Here is a 16508-nt window from a genome sequence, read left to right on the forward strand (position 1 = left end):
GGCGTGTCTGGGGCGAACGCCGGAGGCGGCGGCTCCCGGGGGGATTACCGGCGCTGTGGCGCCAGCCAAGGGGCGGGAGGGCCGCGGCCGAACAAGCCGGTGCGGACGGTAGGGGGCGGGGCTCCGGAGGCGGCCTACTTTTTCGGCCTCGCGCCGGCTGCAGACGAAGAGGGAGGAGCCTCGGCACCCTGGGCCTGGAGCGCCACGGCTTCGCCTCCACCCGGGGCTTCGCCACAGACCCCTTTGTGTTCCTGCCCCCGCCCCGGAGGCGCCCCAGCCGGCGGCGCTGAGTTCCCTCATTGGCTCAGCCGACGGCTTCATCGATTGGCTCCCAAGTCGTCCGGCGTGGTGCGCCTCTTCTCGCTACTATTGGTCGTCTGAGCTGCTCCTCAGGCCGCCGCGCGCGGTGATTGCCCGGCCGCTCGGAGTCCCTGGAAGCAGTTCCGGGAAACCCCGCGTGCTGCCGGGATCGCGTCTCTGTCCATGAGGGGGGGAGGGGGTGGCGCGCGCGCCATTTCTAGTCGTTTTCAAAGCGCCTCGCGCTGATTCTCACGGGCCAGGCCGTCGGCCCCAGCTCTGCCCCGGTGAGTCTCGCGCCGGCCCGCGGGGGGAGGGGCCGGGAGCCCCGATCTGACCCTACTGGGCCCGCCCGGGGCACGGCGCCTTGTCCCCAGTTTCGTTTTCGCTCCGAGGCCCCGGGGTGGGGGTGGGGATGGGCTGGTGGCGGTTTCAGCCTCGTCCGGCCGCTCAGTTGAGGGCCTGACCCAGCCGAGGCGCCTCCTCGCCCTCGCTCATCCTCCCCCCGCCCCTCCAACCCCCGGCTCGCGGTCCGGCCGGCCCGGCGCCCTCCGCGCAGGCTGCCGGGCCGGGCGCGCTTTTCCCGCCTCCGCCCGCTGCTCCACGCGGCCGGGCCGGGCCGGCGGCCTGGGGCGCCCGCGGCCCCATTGCTTCTCCCCGCCGGAGCCGTCTCGCTCCCGTCTCTTCCGGCCTAGCCACGAGTGGGATGTGTTGGTGATTCGGACCGACATGGGGAGCGGGTGGGCAGAGGGCGGGATGCAAACCCCGGGTGACCTGAGCCGGGAGAAAACTTTTGTGTGAAGCAGAGGCCAAAAGGCTGGTTTGTGTAGGAAGCCTCGCTCCCCTCCTCCATTCTGCATGCTTCGAGTCGAGATTTGAAGGAAAAAATGACTACTAGAGGCCATGAAACTTAGCCTTCGAGCGGCGCCTGAGATACCTAATTCTAAGACTGTCGTAGGCGCACTAAATTGGAAAGGCGATTCTTTTTCTTCTGCGGTAGAAACCGTAATTGCCAAAATTTAAAACTTGAAGCCACGGGGCTCTTGAAGGGTTCAGTCCTTTCACACTACCTGTTTCAGATTTTTGTTGTCCTCCGGAGGCTGAATTTATGTCTCATGAGTCAGTCGTAGGTTAAGGGCTTCACACTTCCTAAGCCATGAGATAACCGTTAGTCTTCATTTCGTTGGTTCTTTTAAAGCCGGTCTCTTAAATGTGAAGAATTTTCACGAGATGTTCAGAAAAAATCAGGGAGGGGCTAGTGTCAGACTTCCCAAATCTCCCAGGAGTCCTTATTTAAATTTCTACTTTTCGCAAAAAAAGTTTAGATCAAATGACTTAAGTCACATTAGTGTATTTGCTGCATCCAGAAATATGGTTTGGCTGTGTGGCATCGTATTGAATACACACAAGAGTTTTAAATGGTCTCATATGACATGAAAGTCTTTTTTAAAATGAGCACATTGTATTTGGCTTGAAGAGAGCTTTTTTCTTGATCCGAAAGGTTTTATTTTCTGGACTCTAATAGTTGTACGTTTTTGTTGTTGTTAAAGTTTACAGATTTTTTTTGTAAATTTCAAACAATTTCAGAATCAACTTGTAGAGAGCCTTTGCAATGGATGGTAGTCATAAATGTTTCTGTCTTGTGCTTAATATGCAACTTGTCTTTTTGCTTTACACATACTTAAAAAATACCACCTTAACAGATGTTCGTTGAACTTTTCTGTTAAAATTTGCTTTCTTTCCGTAACTAATAGTATTCCAAGGTGCAATACTGCAAGGGTCTTGTGATACGGAGAACTTCTGAGTTCTGATGATCTTATGGTCGTATTTGGGGGTGGGGGAGCATGGAAAACTCTATGTTCACAAAGATGTTTTGGACTTTAGGATGCATCTTTATAGAAGTAGGTTGTATTAATCAGTAAACTATTCATCTTAAACTATAAGTAGTTTCTTGATCAAAAGTACCAGTTTTGAATGTTTTTGTTTTTGCCAGTTCATCAGAATTTGAGGCTTGCCTTGAGAAACATTTATCCACCCAGCGATTAACCATGGAGTCTGCGTCTGTGTAGACATTAGAGGGTTACTAAGTCTTAATAATGTTTTGTAATCGTAAGAAGTCATGATATTGTTTATCCCATTTTCAAAGTAACCCTTTCTGCATTTTCCTCTCTTCCTACCCTGTATTACCTCCTTCTCAGTCTTCCTCCCGTTTTCATTAACTTCAACTAAATATCGGTGGACTTTGAAATGAAGTTGTTTTAAGTCGGAAAACTGCACCTGGTGCATTTGCACAGTGTTTTGATAAGCAGTCTGGAGGTGTGGTTATCTTACGTATGGGTTTTAGTGCTTTTTAGGAAACTTGTATTTTCTTTATAGCTGACTAGGTATCTTGAGTTTCATCAAGAAAAGTAGGCTTTTCCTTGAAATCCATCTTCATGTCCTTTATTTCAGTATTCGTTGCAATGTCTTTATTCTGGTGCTTATTACCTTCATCACATTATAATTTCACCACAGACAAATGCACTTTAACTTTAATTCCGTCTTTTGAGGAGGTAGTATAGAGACTGGCCTTGTATGGTTTTATTATTTAATCTCTTTCTTCAGGGAGTTGATCCATTTCAGCATTACGTACAGGTTGAACACCCAAAATGATTTGGGTAGGTTAATCTGAGACATCTGACCTAAGTTTATCCTAATTAGGTAATGTTTGTTGAAACTATTTGGAAGAAATTAGTTATCCGTTCTAAAATACGTTTTTTAGGTTTATTTTACTGATATGAAAAATTCAGTATACACTCATGATTTTTTTTTTTTAAGAAGCAACCTTAACTATAGCTCACGTTTTATTTTATGTGGACTTAAAACAATCATTTAGCTTTTAAACCTGGTCATTTTTTCTTTTAAATCTGTGAATGGGAATAGCAAATTAATTTTAGAACAAAAATTAATGTCAAGTTGTGTTTTTTGTTTTGTTTTAAGTGAGGCGGAGAAAACCCAAATCACCAGAATGTTGAACTAGAGACAACAGGGCATTTATTTCACACCTATCTTGGATTTGAAGCAGAGCTAGGAAAATTTGAAAGTCCTTGAACCTTAAGTTGTCTGTGGGTGTTCATTCTGTTTTTAAACCAAACTTTTTAAAACTGTAAGAATTGAGAGCTTGAGGGGCTTTTTAGGATTTTGTGGTGATTTGTTGATAAGCTCGTCAGGACACAACAGCTGCTTTTGTTAATCAGTGATTCTACCTTAAGTAAATTCAAGCCTTTATTTAACCTAGTGTACATGAAGTTCCTTAAATAACACTTCCATGTACATTTTCCATGGTTTTACAGAATTATTATGCAAATTTAGGTCAGATACATCAGAAAAGGCATCATAAAATAATATTTTGATAGAAGTTATTAGCAGCATGTATACAAATTAGTTTAGATAAATCATGCATTGTCCTACAAACTAGTTATTTCTGGCTTAATGTAATATAGCTCCTGAATTTTTTCCAGCAGCATAATAAAATGGCTAATCAGGTGAATGGTAATGCGGTACAGTTAAAAGAAGAGGAAGAACCAATGGATACTTCCAGTGTAACTCACACAGAACACTACAAGACACTGATAGAGGCAGGCCTCCCACAGAAGGTGGCAGAAAGACTTGATGAAATATTTCAGACAGGTATAATATACATTTCTTGTTTCTGACTGGTTATGAAAGTGAGGGCAAACCACTTTGAATTTTATAGACTTTTTTTAAGGTTAAATATTATTGTTTCTGATCTATATAGAGCTGAATGTTACTTTCCCTTCATTGAGGGCATATTGGGTTTGACTTTGATATTCTTATTTCATTATTTCAAAGCCTTCTTAGTGTTGAATATGCAGTCTTAGTTGTTTCAGAACAGTACATCAATTTGTCTTAGATTTACCATCAATTAATATATATGTTTCAGCATATCAAATTTTACATTTTTTCTTAATCTAAATCAGTCATCATTTTGCTTTTACTTTTCTACTTTAGCTTCTTAAAGTGATTGTTAAAACAGCTTAGGTCTGATTAGGTGGCATAATAAGAGGACTAGTTAGACTGTTTTGTCTGAAATGATAATAAATGTCAGACTCCTTGAGAGTTTGTGGCCTGTCTAGTTTCTAACAGACAGAAATCCACAACTCTCAGTAATTTGGAAGTGTTTGGTTTGTAACAGCTGCTTTTTTTTTTTCTTTCTTTCTTTTTTTTAAATCTAGGAGTCCCATGGTTAAGTGCTTAAGGAAATTTGAACATTTTAATATGGTGGTTGTAAGTGGTTTGAAGTTCTAAAGAGGGAGAGAAATATATCCCCTTAGGAAGTGTTGTTCATAAATAAATGTGTCCTCCCCCTTTGGGGCCATAGATGGAAACTTTCTTCCTCTGTGTTTTGTGTGCCTATCCAGATTCTGGGAGAGAGAATTGAACTGTCTCACAAACGTGTCTTAAGTACCGTAGTGACAAATATCTGGGGTTTTTTTGTCCTTAAAACATTTTTTTTTTTTTTTAATCTGAGAAGCTCAAGATAATTTTAGACATTAAAATGACTTCTCAAAATGACTCCTGGGTGATGGTCCCATTTGAAAATCAGTCCTCAGGAACTTTCTGTGACATTCTGCCATAGAGAATTGGCAGTGATCTGCTTCGAGATACTCTCTTGTAGAGTGTTCTGTTACTGATAAGAGGCTGATGGTTTGGGTTTAGGGTTGGATTGACAGAACGGACTGATGGGTATCCTGAGTTGTGTCTTTGGGTGGTGATATGGAATATTCAAGTAGGGAAACTCCAGTTATTTAGGCATGCTCATTTTGAGCTCTTAAAACAAATCATGGCAACAGTTTTTTAAAAGTAACCTCGCAAGTGACAGTATTTATTATGGAGTAAAGTTCTTTTTGGCTTTACCAAAATGGAGTCACTTTTGATGTTAGTTCATATGGATTTGGGGGTTTTAATCTGCCAAATATTTCCATTTTACTTTGGATCAATTCTGAAATATATTGAGAAATATAAAATTTAACAGACTTAAGAAATTAAACTTAGTAAATGTTCTGTGTGCAGTTAAATATACTGTATATATATAGAATGCAGTGCATATATTTTCTGTATAGTTTGCTCGTTAAGTCCACAGTAAAGTCCTTTTAATGCCATTTGCAAAAATTGTCATTGACAGTGTTGTGAATGCCACAGCATCTTTTAAAATCTCATTGTGACACTTATGAAGAACAAAAAAATGCCTTAAAATATGACTTTCAGAATTGATTAATCAAGCTGCACTGGCATTTATAGAAAAGTTTAAAATTATGCCTTTCCACATTCTGACTGCAGCAAAGTAGATGTTCAGATAAATAGATGAATTTCATTTTATCTTAGGTGTTAAGGAGGGAAAGCCTGTGACACTTTTTGGAGAGTGGAAAGAATTATTTAGTAAAAGAGGTTCTCTTATTTTTTTCCCCACTTCTTGTGTGGTTAGCAATAACTCCAACAGTGCATGTAATTTGAAGGTTGCTCCTTGGGAAATACAGTGTGTTCTTATCACCCTAACATAACTTGTTATATTAATGCTTAATCTGTAGTACAATGTGTACATCAGATTTAACTTCCGGAACTTAAACGTTTTGGGGAGTGGGAAATGGGGTTAGGATTTTTTTGGTTTTTGGGGGGATATGGGGATTGAAATTTATGTTTATAGGTGTTGACATTTTATCTTTTGTTTTCATATTTGTACTCTTGACCTTTCTGTATAGTATTTGTATAGCTGCCTGTATGCATATAGTTAAATGAAAATGTAGTTAGTGATAGTATTGAATATAACAATTCTTGATTAAACACTGATAGCACAGTTTAGATTATCCCCTTTGTTGCAATAATGTTACCTCTTTTCAATTTAATTTTTAGGCTTGGTAGCTTATGTCGATCTTGATGAAAGAGCCATTGATGCTCTCAGGGAATTTAATGAAGAAGGAGCTCTGTCTGTACTACAGCAGTTCAAGGAAAGTGACTTATCACATGTTCAGGTAAGGTCATTATTCAGAAATGTCTTTGAACAACTAATGATCTGAAATTATTTTACTGTTACTTTTTTTCCTGTGGAGGAGTGGTATTTTTGTTTCTGACTACCTCTGCTTCTTTTAAAAAATCAGCTTAAAGAAAAAATGATCTACATGGCAGAGAGTTTTCAGAAACACAAGCATAAAGTAAAAGTCTCCCACTCCTTTGTAATATTTTTGGATTATGTGGTCCTGTTTTATTATCTTGGAGGGAAATAATGTTGGTGGGAGGAATAGATTCAGGACACCTGGCAAAATAGCCCAGATACATTTAAATATCAACCAATGGAAGACTGTTTTGCCAGTGTAGCAGGTAAGCTCCCCGGAGGTCTTGTGTGTCTTAACTGCTGTCTGTTCCAGTCTGGCATGTAACAACCACTCTGCAAATATTTGTTGAGTGGATAAATGAGTAAATATTTTGTTAAAATTCTGGTCTTCTGAAATTTAAATTTAATTATGTATTTGACCCTTCATCAATTCCTGGTGATTCTTTTTCATTGAATTACTTGGCTGTTCTAGAACAAAAGTGCATTTTTATGTGGAGTTATGAAGACCTACAGGCAAAGGGAGAAACAGGGGAGCAAGGTGCAAGAGTCTACAAAGGGACCCGATGAAGCAAAGATCAAGGTAAAACTTGACTTGGATAGTTGCAATGAAATTAAATTTAATTATGAGATCAAATGCTTCTTTTCATGTTTCCTAGAAGCAGTTTTTTTTTTTTTTTTTGAGGTACGCGAGCCTCTCACTGTTGTGGCCTCTCCCCTTGCGGAGCACAGGCTCCGGACGCGCAGGCTCAGTGGCCATGGCTCACGGGCCTAGCCGCTCCACCGCTCCACGGCATGTGGGATCTTCCCGGACCGGGGCATGAACCCGTGTCCCCTGCATCGGCAGGCGGACTCTCAACCACTGCGTCACCAGGGAAGCCCTAGAAACAGTTTTTATTGCACATAAAAAAAAAAAAAGAAAAAGAAAAACTAGTGTTTGGAAATGAGATAATTTAGGGAAAATTACATAAGAAGAATTTTAGGGGCAGACGTTTAATTGTATGTTTGGTGAAAATTCCTAAACATACTCTCCCTTATTCCTTGTTCTTTTGGCTATGAATGACATTTATTGATACTTCCAATAATAGTTTTTTAGATTGATTCAATCATGTCTCTTCAGTTTCTTTCCAAGTATTTTGTGTCTTTTCTCTTGCTGAAGAGGTGGTTTTTTGGTTTTTTTTTTTTTTACGGGTACGCGGGCCTCTCACTGCTGTGGCCTCTCCCTGCTGTGGCCTCTCCCGTTGCGGAGTACATGCTCCGGATGCGCAGGCCCAGCAGCCATGGCTCACGGGCCCAGCCGCTCCGCGACATGTGGGATCTTCCCGGACTGGGGCACCAACCCGTGTCCTCTGCATCGGCAGGCGGACTCTCAACCATTGCGCCACCAGGGAAGCCCTGAAGAGGTGTTTTAATAACTGCTTTCCTCCTTCTCAGTTTTTATTTACTTCAGTTTCTTTGTTTGTAAACTGGGAACAGTAATAGTACCTACCTCATGAAGTGTGAAGGTTAAAGGAATTAAGATACGCAAAGTGCTTAGAGTAATGCCTGGAATGTAGCGAGGACAGTGTAACTATGAGCCATTATTATTATTACTATTAGTCTTTAGATAAACTGAAAGGTGAATATAGGGCTTTTAGTCAAAGAATTAAATGGATATTGATGTTTTGCTGCAGTGATAGACTTTTGAGTTTCAAATAGTTAATTTATTTAATGTTGAAGTTTGTCCAATTTTACGTTTTAGACAAGAAATATAGTTTCTATCATGTAACTAGCTTATATAAAGCTCCTTTGTACCTTTTTTCCCTCATCTGTAAAATGGCACAGTCCCATTCTTATCTCTTTTAACTAATAGATGAAAACTCTATTTGCTGTAATGGTTGTTTTTTAAAAACTTACTGCTGTTCACTGGATAGATCTGTATGATTTCCCTAAAGCTGACTATTTGCTCTTGAGAAGGTGCATATTATATATGTAATATGTGTATATTACATATTATACAAGTAATGTATAATATGTAATATCTTTTGTGTGTGTTCTATATTACATGTATTTCTGTGGTTAAAATAGTCAAAGGTAGAAGAATGGAGAGTCTAAGGTAACTGGAATCCCGGGGTTCCTCCAGAGATATTTTTGAAAACTATTGAACTTGGTGATGTCTAAAGTCTCTTGCTGCTCTGACATGCTGTGATTTTAAAAACCTGAAGTGTAAAATTCTCCTTTCTAGGTAGATTCCATTTCTTTTTTTCCATGTGTCTTTGTTCTTGTAGGCCTTTCATATGAACACAAACCCTTAAGGGCAAGGACATTATCTTCTTTTCTATGATTCCTCTTAATACCTAGTATAAGGTTGTGAGGAAGGTTGGAAATCAGGAAACATAGTTTGTTTTTTGAAACCTGAGAGTATATTCATTTGGTAATTGCCAGATGTTTTGAGTCTGTGCTGTATGAGAAATGGTCTGGTTTTTATGGAGCTTATGGTATAGCAGGAGTACAAAACAACAGGATTAAACAAAATAAAGGTTAAATTATTTGAGTACAGTAGAAAGAGTAGGATGATGTGAGAAATAGTAAATTAGAGAAGTTGCATAAAAGAGCTAGGACTTCTGCTTTTTTTAAGGATAGAGAACTTTGTTAGTTGTATTATGAATTTATTATTGTCAGTATGATACGGACTCTCAAATCACTTTGATATCCTTTAATGCCAGCATCCTCACTGGAATTAATACAACCTTTCCACAATGTTCTTGAAAGGGGATAGAGAACATTTCATTTGAAAAGAGTCACTGGATGTAAGTATGCTACGTAAAGGGAGCAAATAAGGAAAAAATCTAATTGACATAGAGGGGGTGCAAAATGAGGAATACTGTGGTACATAAGTATGAATAGGTAGCCTGGGGTCAGCTTATGTCGAAGTTTTAGTAATCCTTTCCCCTTTTTTCTGTTCTCATAACAAAAAAGTGATGTGTGCTTGGAGACTTAACTTGCCTGCAACTCTTTACATTAAATGTATGGAAAGGAGAAGTAAAAGTCAACACGTGTGAGAGGAACCAGTGTGAACTTCGTGATTTTTTTCCCCTAACTAAAATACATAACCTAAGATGTTAGGGTACCTTTTGGAAAAGATTTATATTTTGATTTGTGTGTGTATGATATTTAATATTCAACTATAAATAATTATGTATAATTATCTTTAGGCCTTGCTTGAGAGGACTGGTTATACCCTGGATGTAACCACAGGACAGAGGAAGTATGGTGGTCCTCCACCAGACAGTGTGTACTCTGGCATGCAACCTGGAATTGGAACAGAAGTAAGTGTTCTTCAGCTGTTCGCTGAAATCTTTCCAGTTTGTAAATAATTCTACCTATTGTATGATGGGGGAAAAATTGATTTTTTTCAAAGAGCTATTATTATTTTTTTGGATATCCATCTGTATTTTGCTGCCATCATAAGTAGGGATAATCATGTGACTGGTAGATACCCAAACACTTTGTAAAGGAATGTAGAGTTTTTGGAACTGGCTACTAAAACTATGCAACTAACAACACACCATTTTAGGTCCTTGGGGTGAGGTTATTAAGGAGAAACAGTTGTTTTATTCTGTTTTATGTCAGGAATTTTGAATGGTGCTTGTCCTCCCTCCTTGACCCCTCCCCTTCATCACATAGAAGATACTCAGTGTTCACAGAGAGATTTATTGAAGGGAGTGGGTTGCACAAGGGAAGGGATGTAGAATCAGATAAAAGGTTGAGCACATTGGTCTATACTTGAACAAAGAAGGAATCCGTCCTCCATCTGTGCTTTCATGGAGGTCTCTTCATATACCTTTGTGCTATAGCCTATTCTAATCCTTTAAATGGAAAAAACTGTGTGCCAGAAGGTAAGCCCTGTTACTGCACGGACCTTTTCTGTTTGGTGCCTAGCGTAGTGCCAGGAGTATAGTAGGCACACAGTATTTGACAAATAATTTGTTATGGTTTTTTTCTTTGAGTACTGTAATCCTGACTTCGTAACTTAAAATTTAAACTAGGTTAAATGATAATCTTACAGGATTTTCTTTAAAACAAAGTGATGGCAGTAGCTTCCTTAGGTGACGATGTCAGTTAAAATATTTAGGAGGTATTATGTATCTCCTACTTATATTAGAATTCTAAGAAATCTTAAAACTTTACTCAAACGTTGTCAATGGCACCCTTCTAAAAGCTGAAACTTAACTTTTCAGGTAGCCAGAAGCAAAGATTATTATTTCTGGTTTGTGAATTGATAAATAAAGACATCACCATTTAACATAATACTTTAGATGTATATCAGAGCTAATTCTAATTATGTTCTCTGTATGTAGAATGTTCTCTGTATGTAAATGTTTACAGTTATTGGTCTTTGTTCCCTGAACTTCTTTTATACGTTATTACAATTAATGTTCTGTTTCTTAATATTTAACATTATTAAAAGGGCTCTAAGCATTTTTGTTTTTTGTGATACCTGTATCAGCTACATATGTTTGTTTTGAGTCTCAAAAAATTACTTAATGCTATATAATTATTGATAGAGTTGGGATTGGGACTCTAAACCATCTACATTCCTTACAGAAGAAAGTGTCATTGAAACAATGTACAAGTGAATGATATCTTTAGCCTTTCACTCACTTTTGCCCTCTCATTAATTCCCCTCTACCATCCTTTATCTTTAATGTTCTATTTATGTTGTGACCCTTTAAAATCTACATTTATATTTTATTTTTAAACAGTATGGAAATATAGTTCAGCTTTCTTACAGGGACTCCTACACCATATGTATTTTTTTCTAATGGTTTTAAATTTTGTTCCTGGCATGAGGATTTTTTTTTTCCCTTACCTTAAGCCCTCATATAAAATGAATAAAAATGGAATTGATGCTTTGCCCTTTTTCTTGTTCTTGAGGCAGCTTGAAACACTTCCAAGAGGAGAATACATTTTGAAAAAGTTATCTAGTATACCATGTGATATCCTTATCAATTATTGCTACATTTTCTTAGTTTTGTTTCTTTGACTAATTATAAAATCCTTAGGAGTAAAAATTGTATCATATGGTTCTGTTCTTCACAATGTCGAATATAGCCTGGTATAAAATTAGTTGGTTGTATCTATCTCATAATTATAAAAATAAACTTTTTTTATTAGATTGGTTTCATTAATGAGCTCTTTAATGGAAACTTGTTTTATCTTTGCTTTATGTAGATAAAGAAAGAGTTTGCTAGTACTTTAAGATTTCACTGGAAGTATTTGAACAATTTGATAGAGTAAACTTTTGAGTATCCAATTAGAAACAAATAGTATGCTAATTGTAAAATATGTATACATTCTCTTATATTGCACTCCCTCTTTAGCAGAAAGATGCGTTTTTCTGTATGCTAGATATCATTACATACCGCAGATATGGTTGCAGCAAAAATCCCTATATGAGATCACCAGCCTAAGCCACTATTGTCAAGCAGTTTGTTGCAATAAGAGTGCAGTGTAAAAGTTTGGATTTCTCCCTTAAGTTTAGATTTCATGAGATTTGGCCTATATGTTTTGAAAATTAAAGTTTTTAACATACTGGGTTGATGATAGGTTTGGTACATAATTGGGTTTAATTGGTGTCATATTGATGCTCTAAGGTTTGGGTTTTTGTTCTTTTATGGTTCATTACAGTTACTAAAAATTATTATTAGCTCTTTCTTTTAATGTTTTATTTTATTTATTTTTATTTTTGGCTGCGTCGGGTCTTCGTTGTGGCACTCGGGCTCTTCGTTGCAGTGTGCGGGCTTCTCTCTAGTTGTGGCATGTGGGTTTTTTGTCTCTAGTTGTGGTGAGCGGGCTCCAGAGTGTGTGCACTCTGTAGTTTGCGGCACTTGGGCTCTCTAGTTGAGGCGTGCGGGCTTAGTTGCTCCACAGCATGTGAGATCTTAGTTTCCAGACCAGGTATCTAACCCACGTCCCCTGCATTGGAAGGCGGATTCTTAACTACCGGACCACCAGGGAAGTCCCCCAAAATTATTATTAGCTCTTGACTGAGGAAGTTGAAATTAGGGTCAGTACATGAGACTGACATTATTAAAATTAAGCTATGAGAAGACTACGAGGTTTTATCTTTGGATAAAATCTACTGTAAAGGGCTTCCCTGGTGGTGCATTGGTTAAGAATCTGCCTGCTAGTGCAGGGGACACAGGTTCAAGCCCTGGTCCGGGAAGATTCCACATGCCGTGGAGCAACTCTAGAGCCCAAGAGCCACAACTACTGAAGCCCGCGTGCCTAGAGCCTGTGTTCCGCACCAAGAGAAGCCACCACAATAAGCCCGCACACCGCAACGAAGAGTAGCCCCTGCTCACCACAACTAAAGAAAGCCCAAGCACAGCAACGAAGACCCAATGCAGCCATAAATAAATAAATAAATAAAAATCTACTGTAAATTAACCCTATAAGTGAGTACTCATTAATGGACATAGTTGCTAAGCATTGACCTTGAGATGAGAAATACACAAGAATGATAAGTATCAATTTTGAAATGCGTTTTTTTTTTTTTAGTGTGCCTTGGCTCTCAGACTTAGTCTGGTTATAGTATCTTTGTATCCTTTTTTTTTTCCTTTTTCTTCCAGTTTTATTGAGAAATACTTGACTTACAGCACTATATAAACTTAAGGTGTACAGCATAATGGTTTCACTTACATATATCATGAAATGATGACCACACTAAGTTTAGTGGGTGTCCATCATTTCATAAAATTAAAGAAATAGAAAAAAATAATGATATTTCCTTGTGATGAGAAGTCTTAGGATTTACTCTCTTAGCAACTTTCTTATACAACATACAGCCGTGCTAATTATATTATGTTGTACATTGTACCCCTAGTACTTTTGTACCTTTTGCCTACCTTCATCTAGTTCATCCTCTCCTCAACCCCGCCTCTGGTAACCACAGATTAATCTCTTTTTCTATGAGTTTGTTTGGTTTTGAAGTACAGTTGACTTTCAATACTATGTTAGTTCCAGGTGCACAACACAGTAATTTGATATTTCTGTAGTTTCAAAATGATTACCATGATAAGTCTAGTTACCATGTGTCACAGTATCTTTGTATTCTTCAGCTGGTATTGTAAAACTGTTTTAATTTGTTTCCATTGACAAATGTAATCTCTATGGAGATCATGTCTATGTAATAAACTCTTGTTTAAAGAGCATAGCACTGATGATCTGTGGAGGAATTCAAAGGAAATGGTAGATTGGGATCTGACTCTTTGGTGTATTAGCTAGTTGAAGTGTTAAAGAACCAGTGTATTTAACAGACCTGTAAGTATATGACTTTGTAGCATCTGACTTGAATTACATATAAAGAAAAGCTGCTGTGTTTGCAAAATAGTGAATAGGAGCTGGATAATGGAACAACCCTAGTAGATAATCAAAAGACATTGTTGAGGGACTTCTCTGGTGGTCCAGTTATAAAGAATCTGCCTTCCAATGCAGGGGATGCGGGTTCGATCCCTTTTTGGGGAACTAAGATCCCACATGCAGTGGGGCAGCTAAGCCCGCACGCCTCAGCTACAGAGCCCGAGTGCCGCAAACTACAGAGTCCACGTACCCTGGAGCCTGTGTGCCACAACAAAGAGCCCACGCCGCAACGAAAGATCCCATACCCCTCAACGAAGACTCCCCGCGTGCTACAACTAGGACCCTACGCAGCTCCCCCCCCCAAAAAAAAAAAAAAAAAAGACACTGTTGAGCTGTCTGGTTACTTCTGTTGATTCCTTCCAGAGTCTCAGAGGGCTTCCTCTATTACTGTTGAAGTAATGAGTGGATAGATAATAGACAGCCAAAACTTTCAAAGCCTTAATGCCTAGTGAGTAAAGGAAGAACTGTTGGTAGGGAATTCACTAGATTCTGTTGGTCCTGGAGGGGGAGGATTAACCTGCACATGATTGAGTGGTTACTCTGAACAGCTCATATGGAGCCAGAATGGCTCAACAAGTTAATAAAAGGAAAACATTTATGTTACATTTTAGTTAATTAAAAATTGAGCTTAAAAACTTTAAAAAGAGTGATCTTAGTTTTTGAATACTATTTATTTTCAGCCTTTTTAAGTTCTTTAAATGTCCTAAGTTAAATTGATCTTGAAATGAGACCATCTCCTATTTCTCAAACAAATCAGTATTTTTGGCATGTTTCTTCATGGACCTCAGTGATTATAATATTGGGCACTTTGTTAACCATAGGTTTGTGGATGTTTCTTTTATTTATTTATAATTTTAATTTTTTGTTTTGTTTTGGCCGTGCCATGGGGCATGTGGGATCTTAGTTCCCCAACCAGGGATCAAACCCATGCCCCCTGCAGTAAAAGCATGGAGTCCTAACCACTGGACCACCAGGGGATTCCCTGATGTTTCTTTTTTTGTTTGTTTGTTTTGTTTTGGTTTGGTTTTTTTTTTTTCTTTTTTTGCGGTACGCGGGCCTCTCGCTGCCGTGGCCTCTCCCGTTGCGGAGCACAGGCTCCGGACGCGCAGGCTCAGCGGCCATGGCTCACGGGCCCAGCCACTCTGTGGCATGTGGGATCCTCCCAGACCGGGGCACGAACCCGAGTCCCCTGCATCGGCAGGCGGACTCTCAACCACTGCGCCACCAGGGAAGCCCCCCTGATGTTTCTTTTAAAATAGAACAGTATTCTTATGGAAAAGCTATAAGTTGGACTTCTAACATTCAAATGATAATTTAGAGTATGAGGAGCTTGCTGTTACGAATTCTTTCTGTAAGGTAATCATTAAATTGCTTTTCCTGAAAATACAGATTTTTTTTCATTTTAGTTATGCTTAATGAAGCAAACCTGAATGGTTCTAAAAATATAGACATGTGTTATGAAAGAAGTATAATAATCTGACATTTAGCTTCCTCACTTAGGTGTGTTCAACTATTTTTTTTTTTAATTTATTTTTGGCTGCGTTGGGTCTTTGTTGCTGCCCACGGGCTTTCCCTAGTTGGGGTGAGCGGGGGCTAATCTTTGTTGCGGTGTGTGGGCTTCTCATTGCGGTGGCTTCTCTTGTCGCGGAGTGTGGGCTCTAGGCACGCGGGCTTCAGTAGTTGTGGCTCACGGGATCTAGAGTGCAGGCTCAGTAGTTGTGGCGCACTGGCTTAGTTGCTCCGCAGCACGTGGGATCTTCCTGGACCAGGGCTCGAACCCATGTCTCCTGCATTGGGAGGCAGATTCTTAACCACTGTGCCACCAGGGAAGCCCCTCAACTGTATTTTCATAGTGCCACTGCATGTGCTTTCTTTGCTTTTGCCTGTATTTGTAATGGGTAGGGAGAAAATATGGATGGTGAATGATGTAATTATGAGGCACAACTGCATTATGTTAATAGAAACAATATAAAGCAGAATTTTCTTCCCAGAACAGTTTTAAAATACTCAAATACAGATATTCTCAAATTTAAAAATATTCAAACCAGGCTAGGCCTAGTGTGGCCAGAGAACCTAGCCACACCAAAAAATACATTTCAAAATTAATACCAATTACTCTTGTGTATTTTTTGTTTCAGGATACCTTTTATCAGTAGCTTTTTTTTTTTTTTTTAAAGTGCTGTGCCCTGTTAATGCTGATTTATAGAGTTGATAATGTTGTAGGGTGATATGGCTGAAGCTAGTGAGAAGTGGTCAGATTCTGGGTAATTTGAAAGCATATCTAACAGGATTTATTGATGAGTTGGATATGGAGATATGAGAGAAAGGAACCAAAGATGACTTTAAGACTCATGACCTGAGCGGCTGGAAGGATGGAATTGCCATTTGTTGAAATGAAGAAGGCTATAGAGAAGAGCAAATTAGCGGGATTGAAAGATAGTAGTTCAGTTCTGGACATGTTATAGTTAGATGTCTCTTAGACATCCAGATGGAGCTGTTGAGTGAGCAGTTGCTTATATCATGGAGTTCATAGGAGAATTCTGGCTGGAGATTATAAATGTGGGAGGCATAAGCATCTAGATGGGTTTAAAATATATATATATATATATATATATATATATATATATATATATATATGCATTTATTTATTTATTTTTGTCTGCCTTGGGTCTTAGTTGTGGTGTGCGGGCTTCTCTCTAGT

At 39.2% G+C, this 16508-nt stretch overlaps 1 protein-coding gene across 9 annotated transcripts in view; it reads left to right on the forward strand.

Moving 5' to 3' along the window:
- Window positions 1-487: 487 nt before the first annotated feature.
- HNRNPR (heterogeneous nuclear ribonucleoprotein R) overlaps window positions 488-16508 on the forward strand; it is a 35187-nt gene continuing 19166 nt past the window's right edge. For 3 of the 9 annotated variants that reach the window (XM_029228210.1, XM_029228214.1, XM_029228215.1), the window contains exons 1-5: window positions 492-584; window positions 3801-3966; window positions 6208-6326; window positions 6879-6986; window positions 9598-9711. In XM_029228210.1, coding sequence (XP_029084043.1) covers window positions 3810-3966; window positions 6208-6326; window positions 6879-6986; window positions 9598-9711 — 498 coding nt within the window. In that variant the 5' untranslated portion in view covers window positions 492-584; window positions 3801-3809. Of the gene's footprint in view, window positions 585-3797; window positions 3967-6207; window positions 6327-6878; window positions 6987-9597; window positions 9712-16508 lie in introns of all 9 variants that reach the window. The other 6 variants (XM_029228218.1, XM_029228219.1, XM_029228212.1 and 3 more) reach the window with 5 other exon arrangements.

Source organism: Monodon monoceros, unplaced genomic scaffold (genome assembly GCF_005190385.1).
Source record: "Monodon monoceros isolate NGI ecotype Baffin Bay Population unplaced genomic scaffold, NGI_Narwhal_1 Super_Scaffold_18, whole genome shotgun sequence".
Taxonomy (NCBI): Eukaryota; Metazoa; Chordata; class Mammalia; order Artiodactyla; family Monodontidae; genus Monodon; species Monodon monoceros.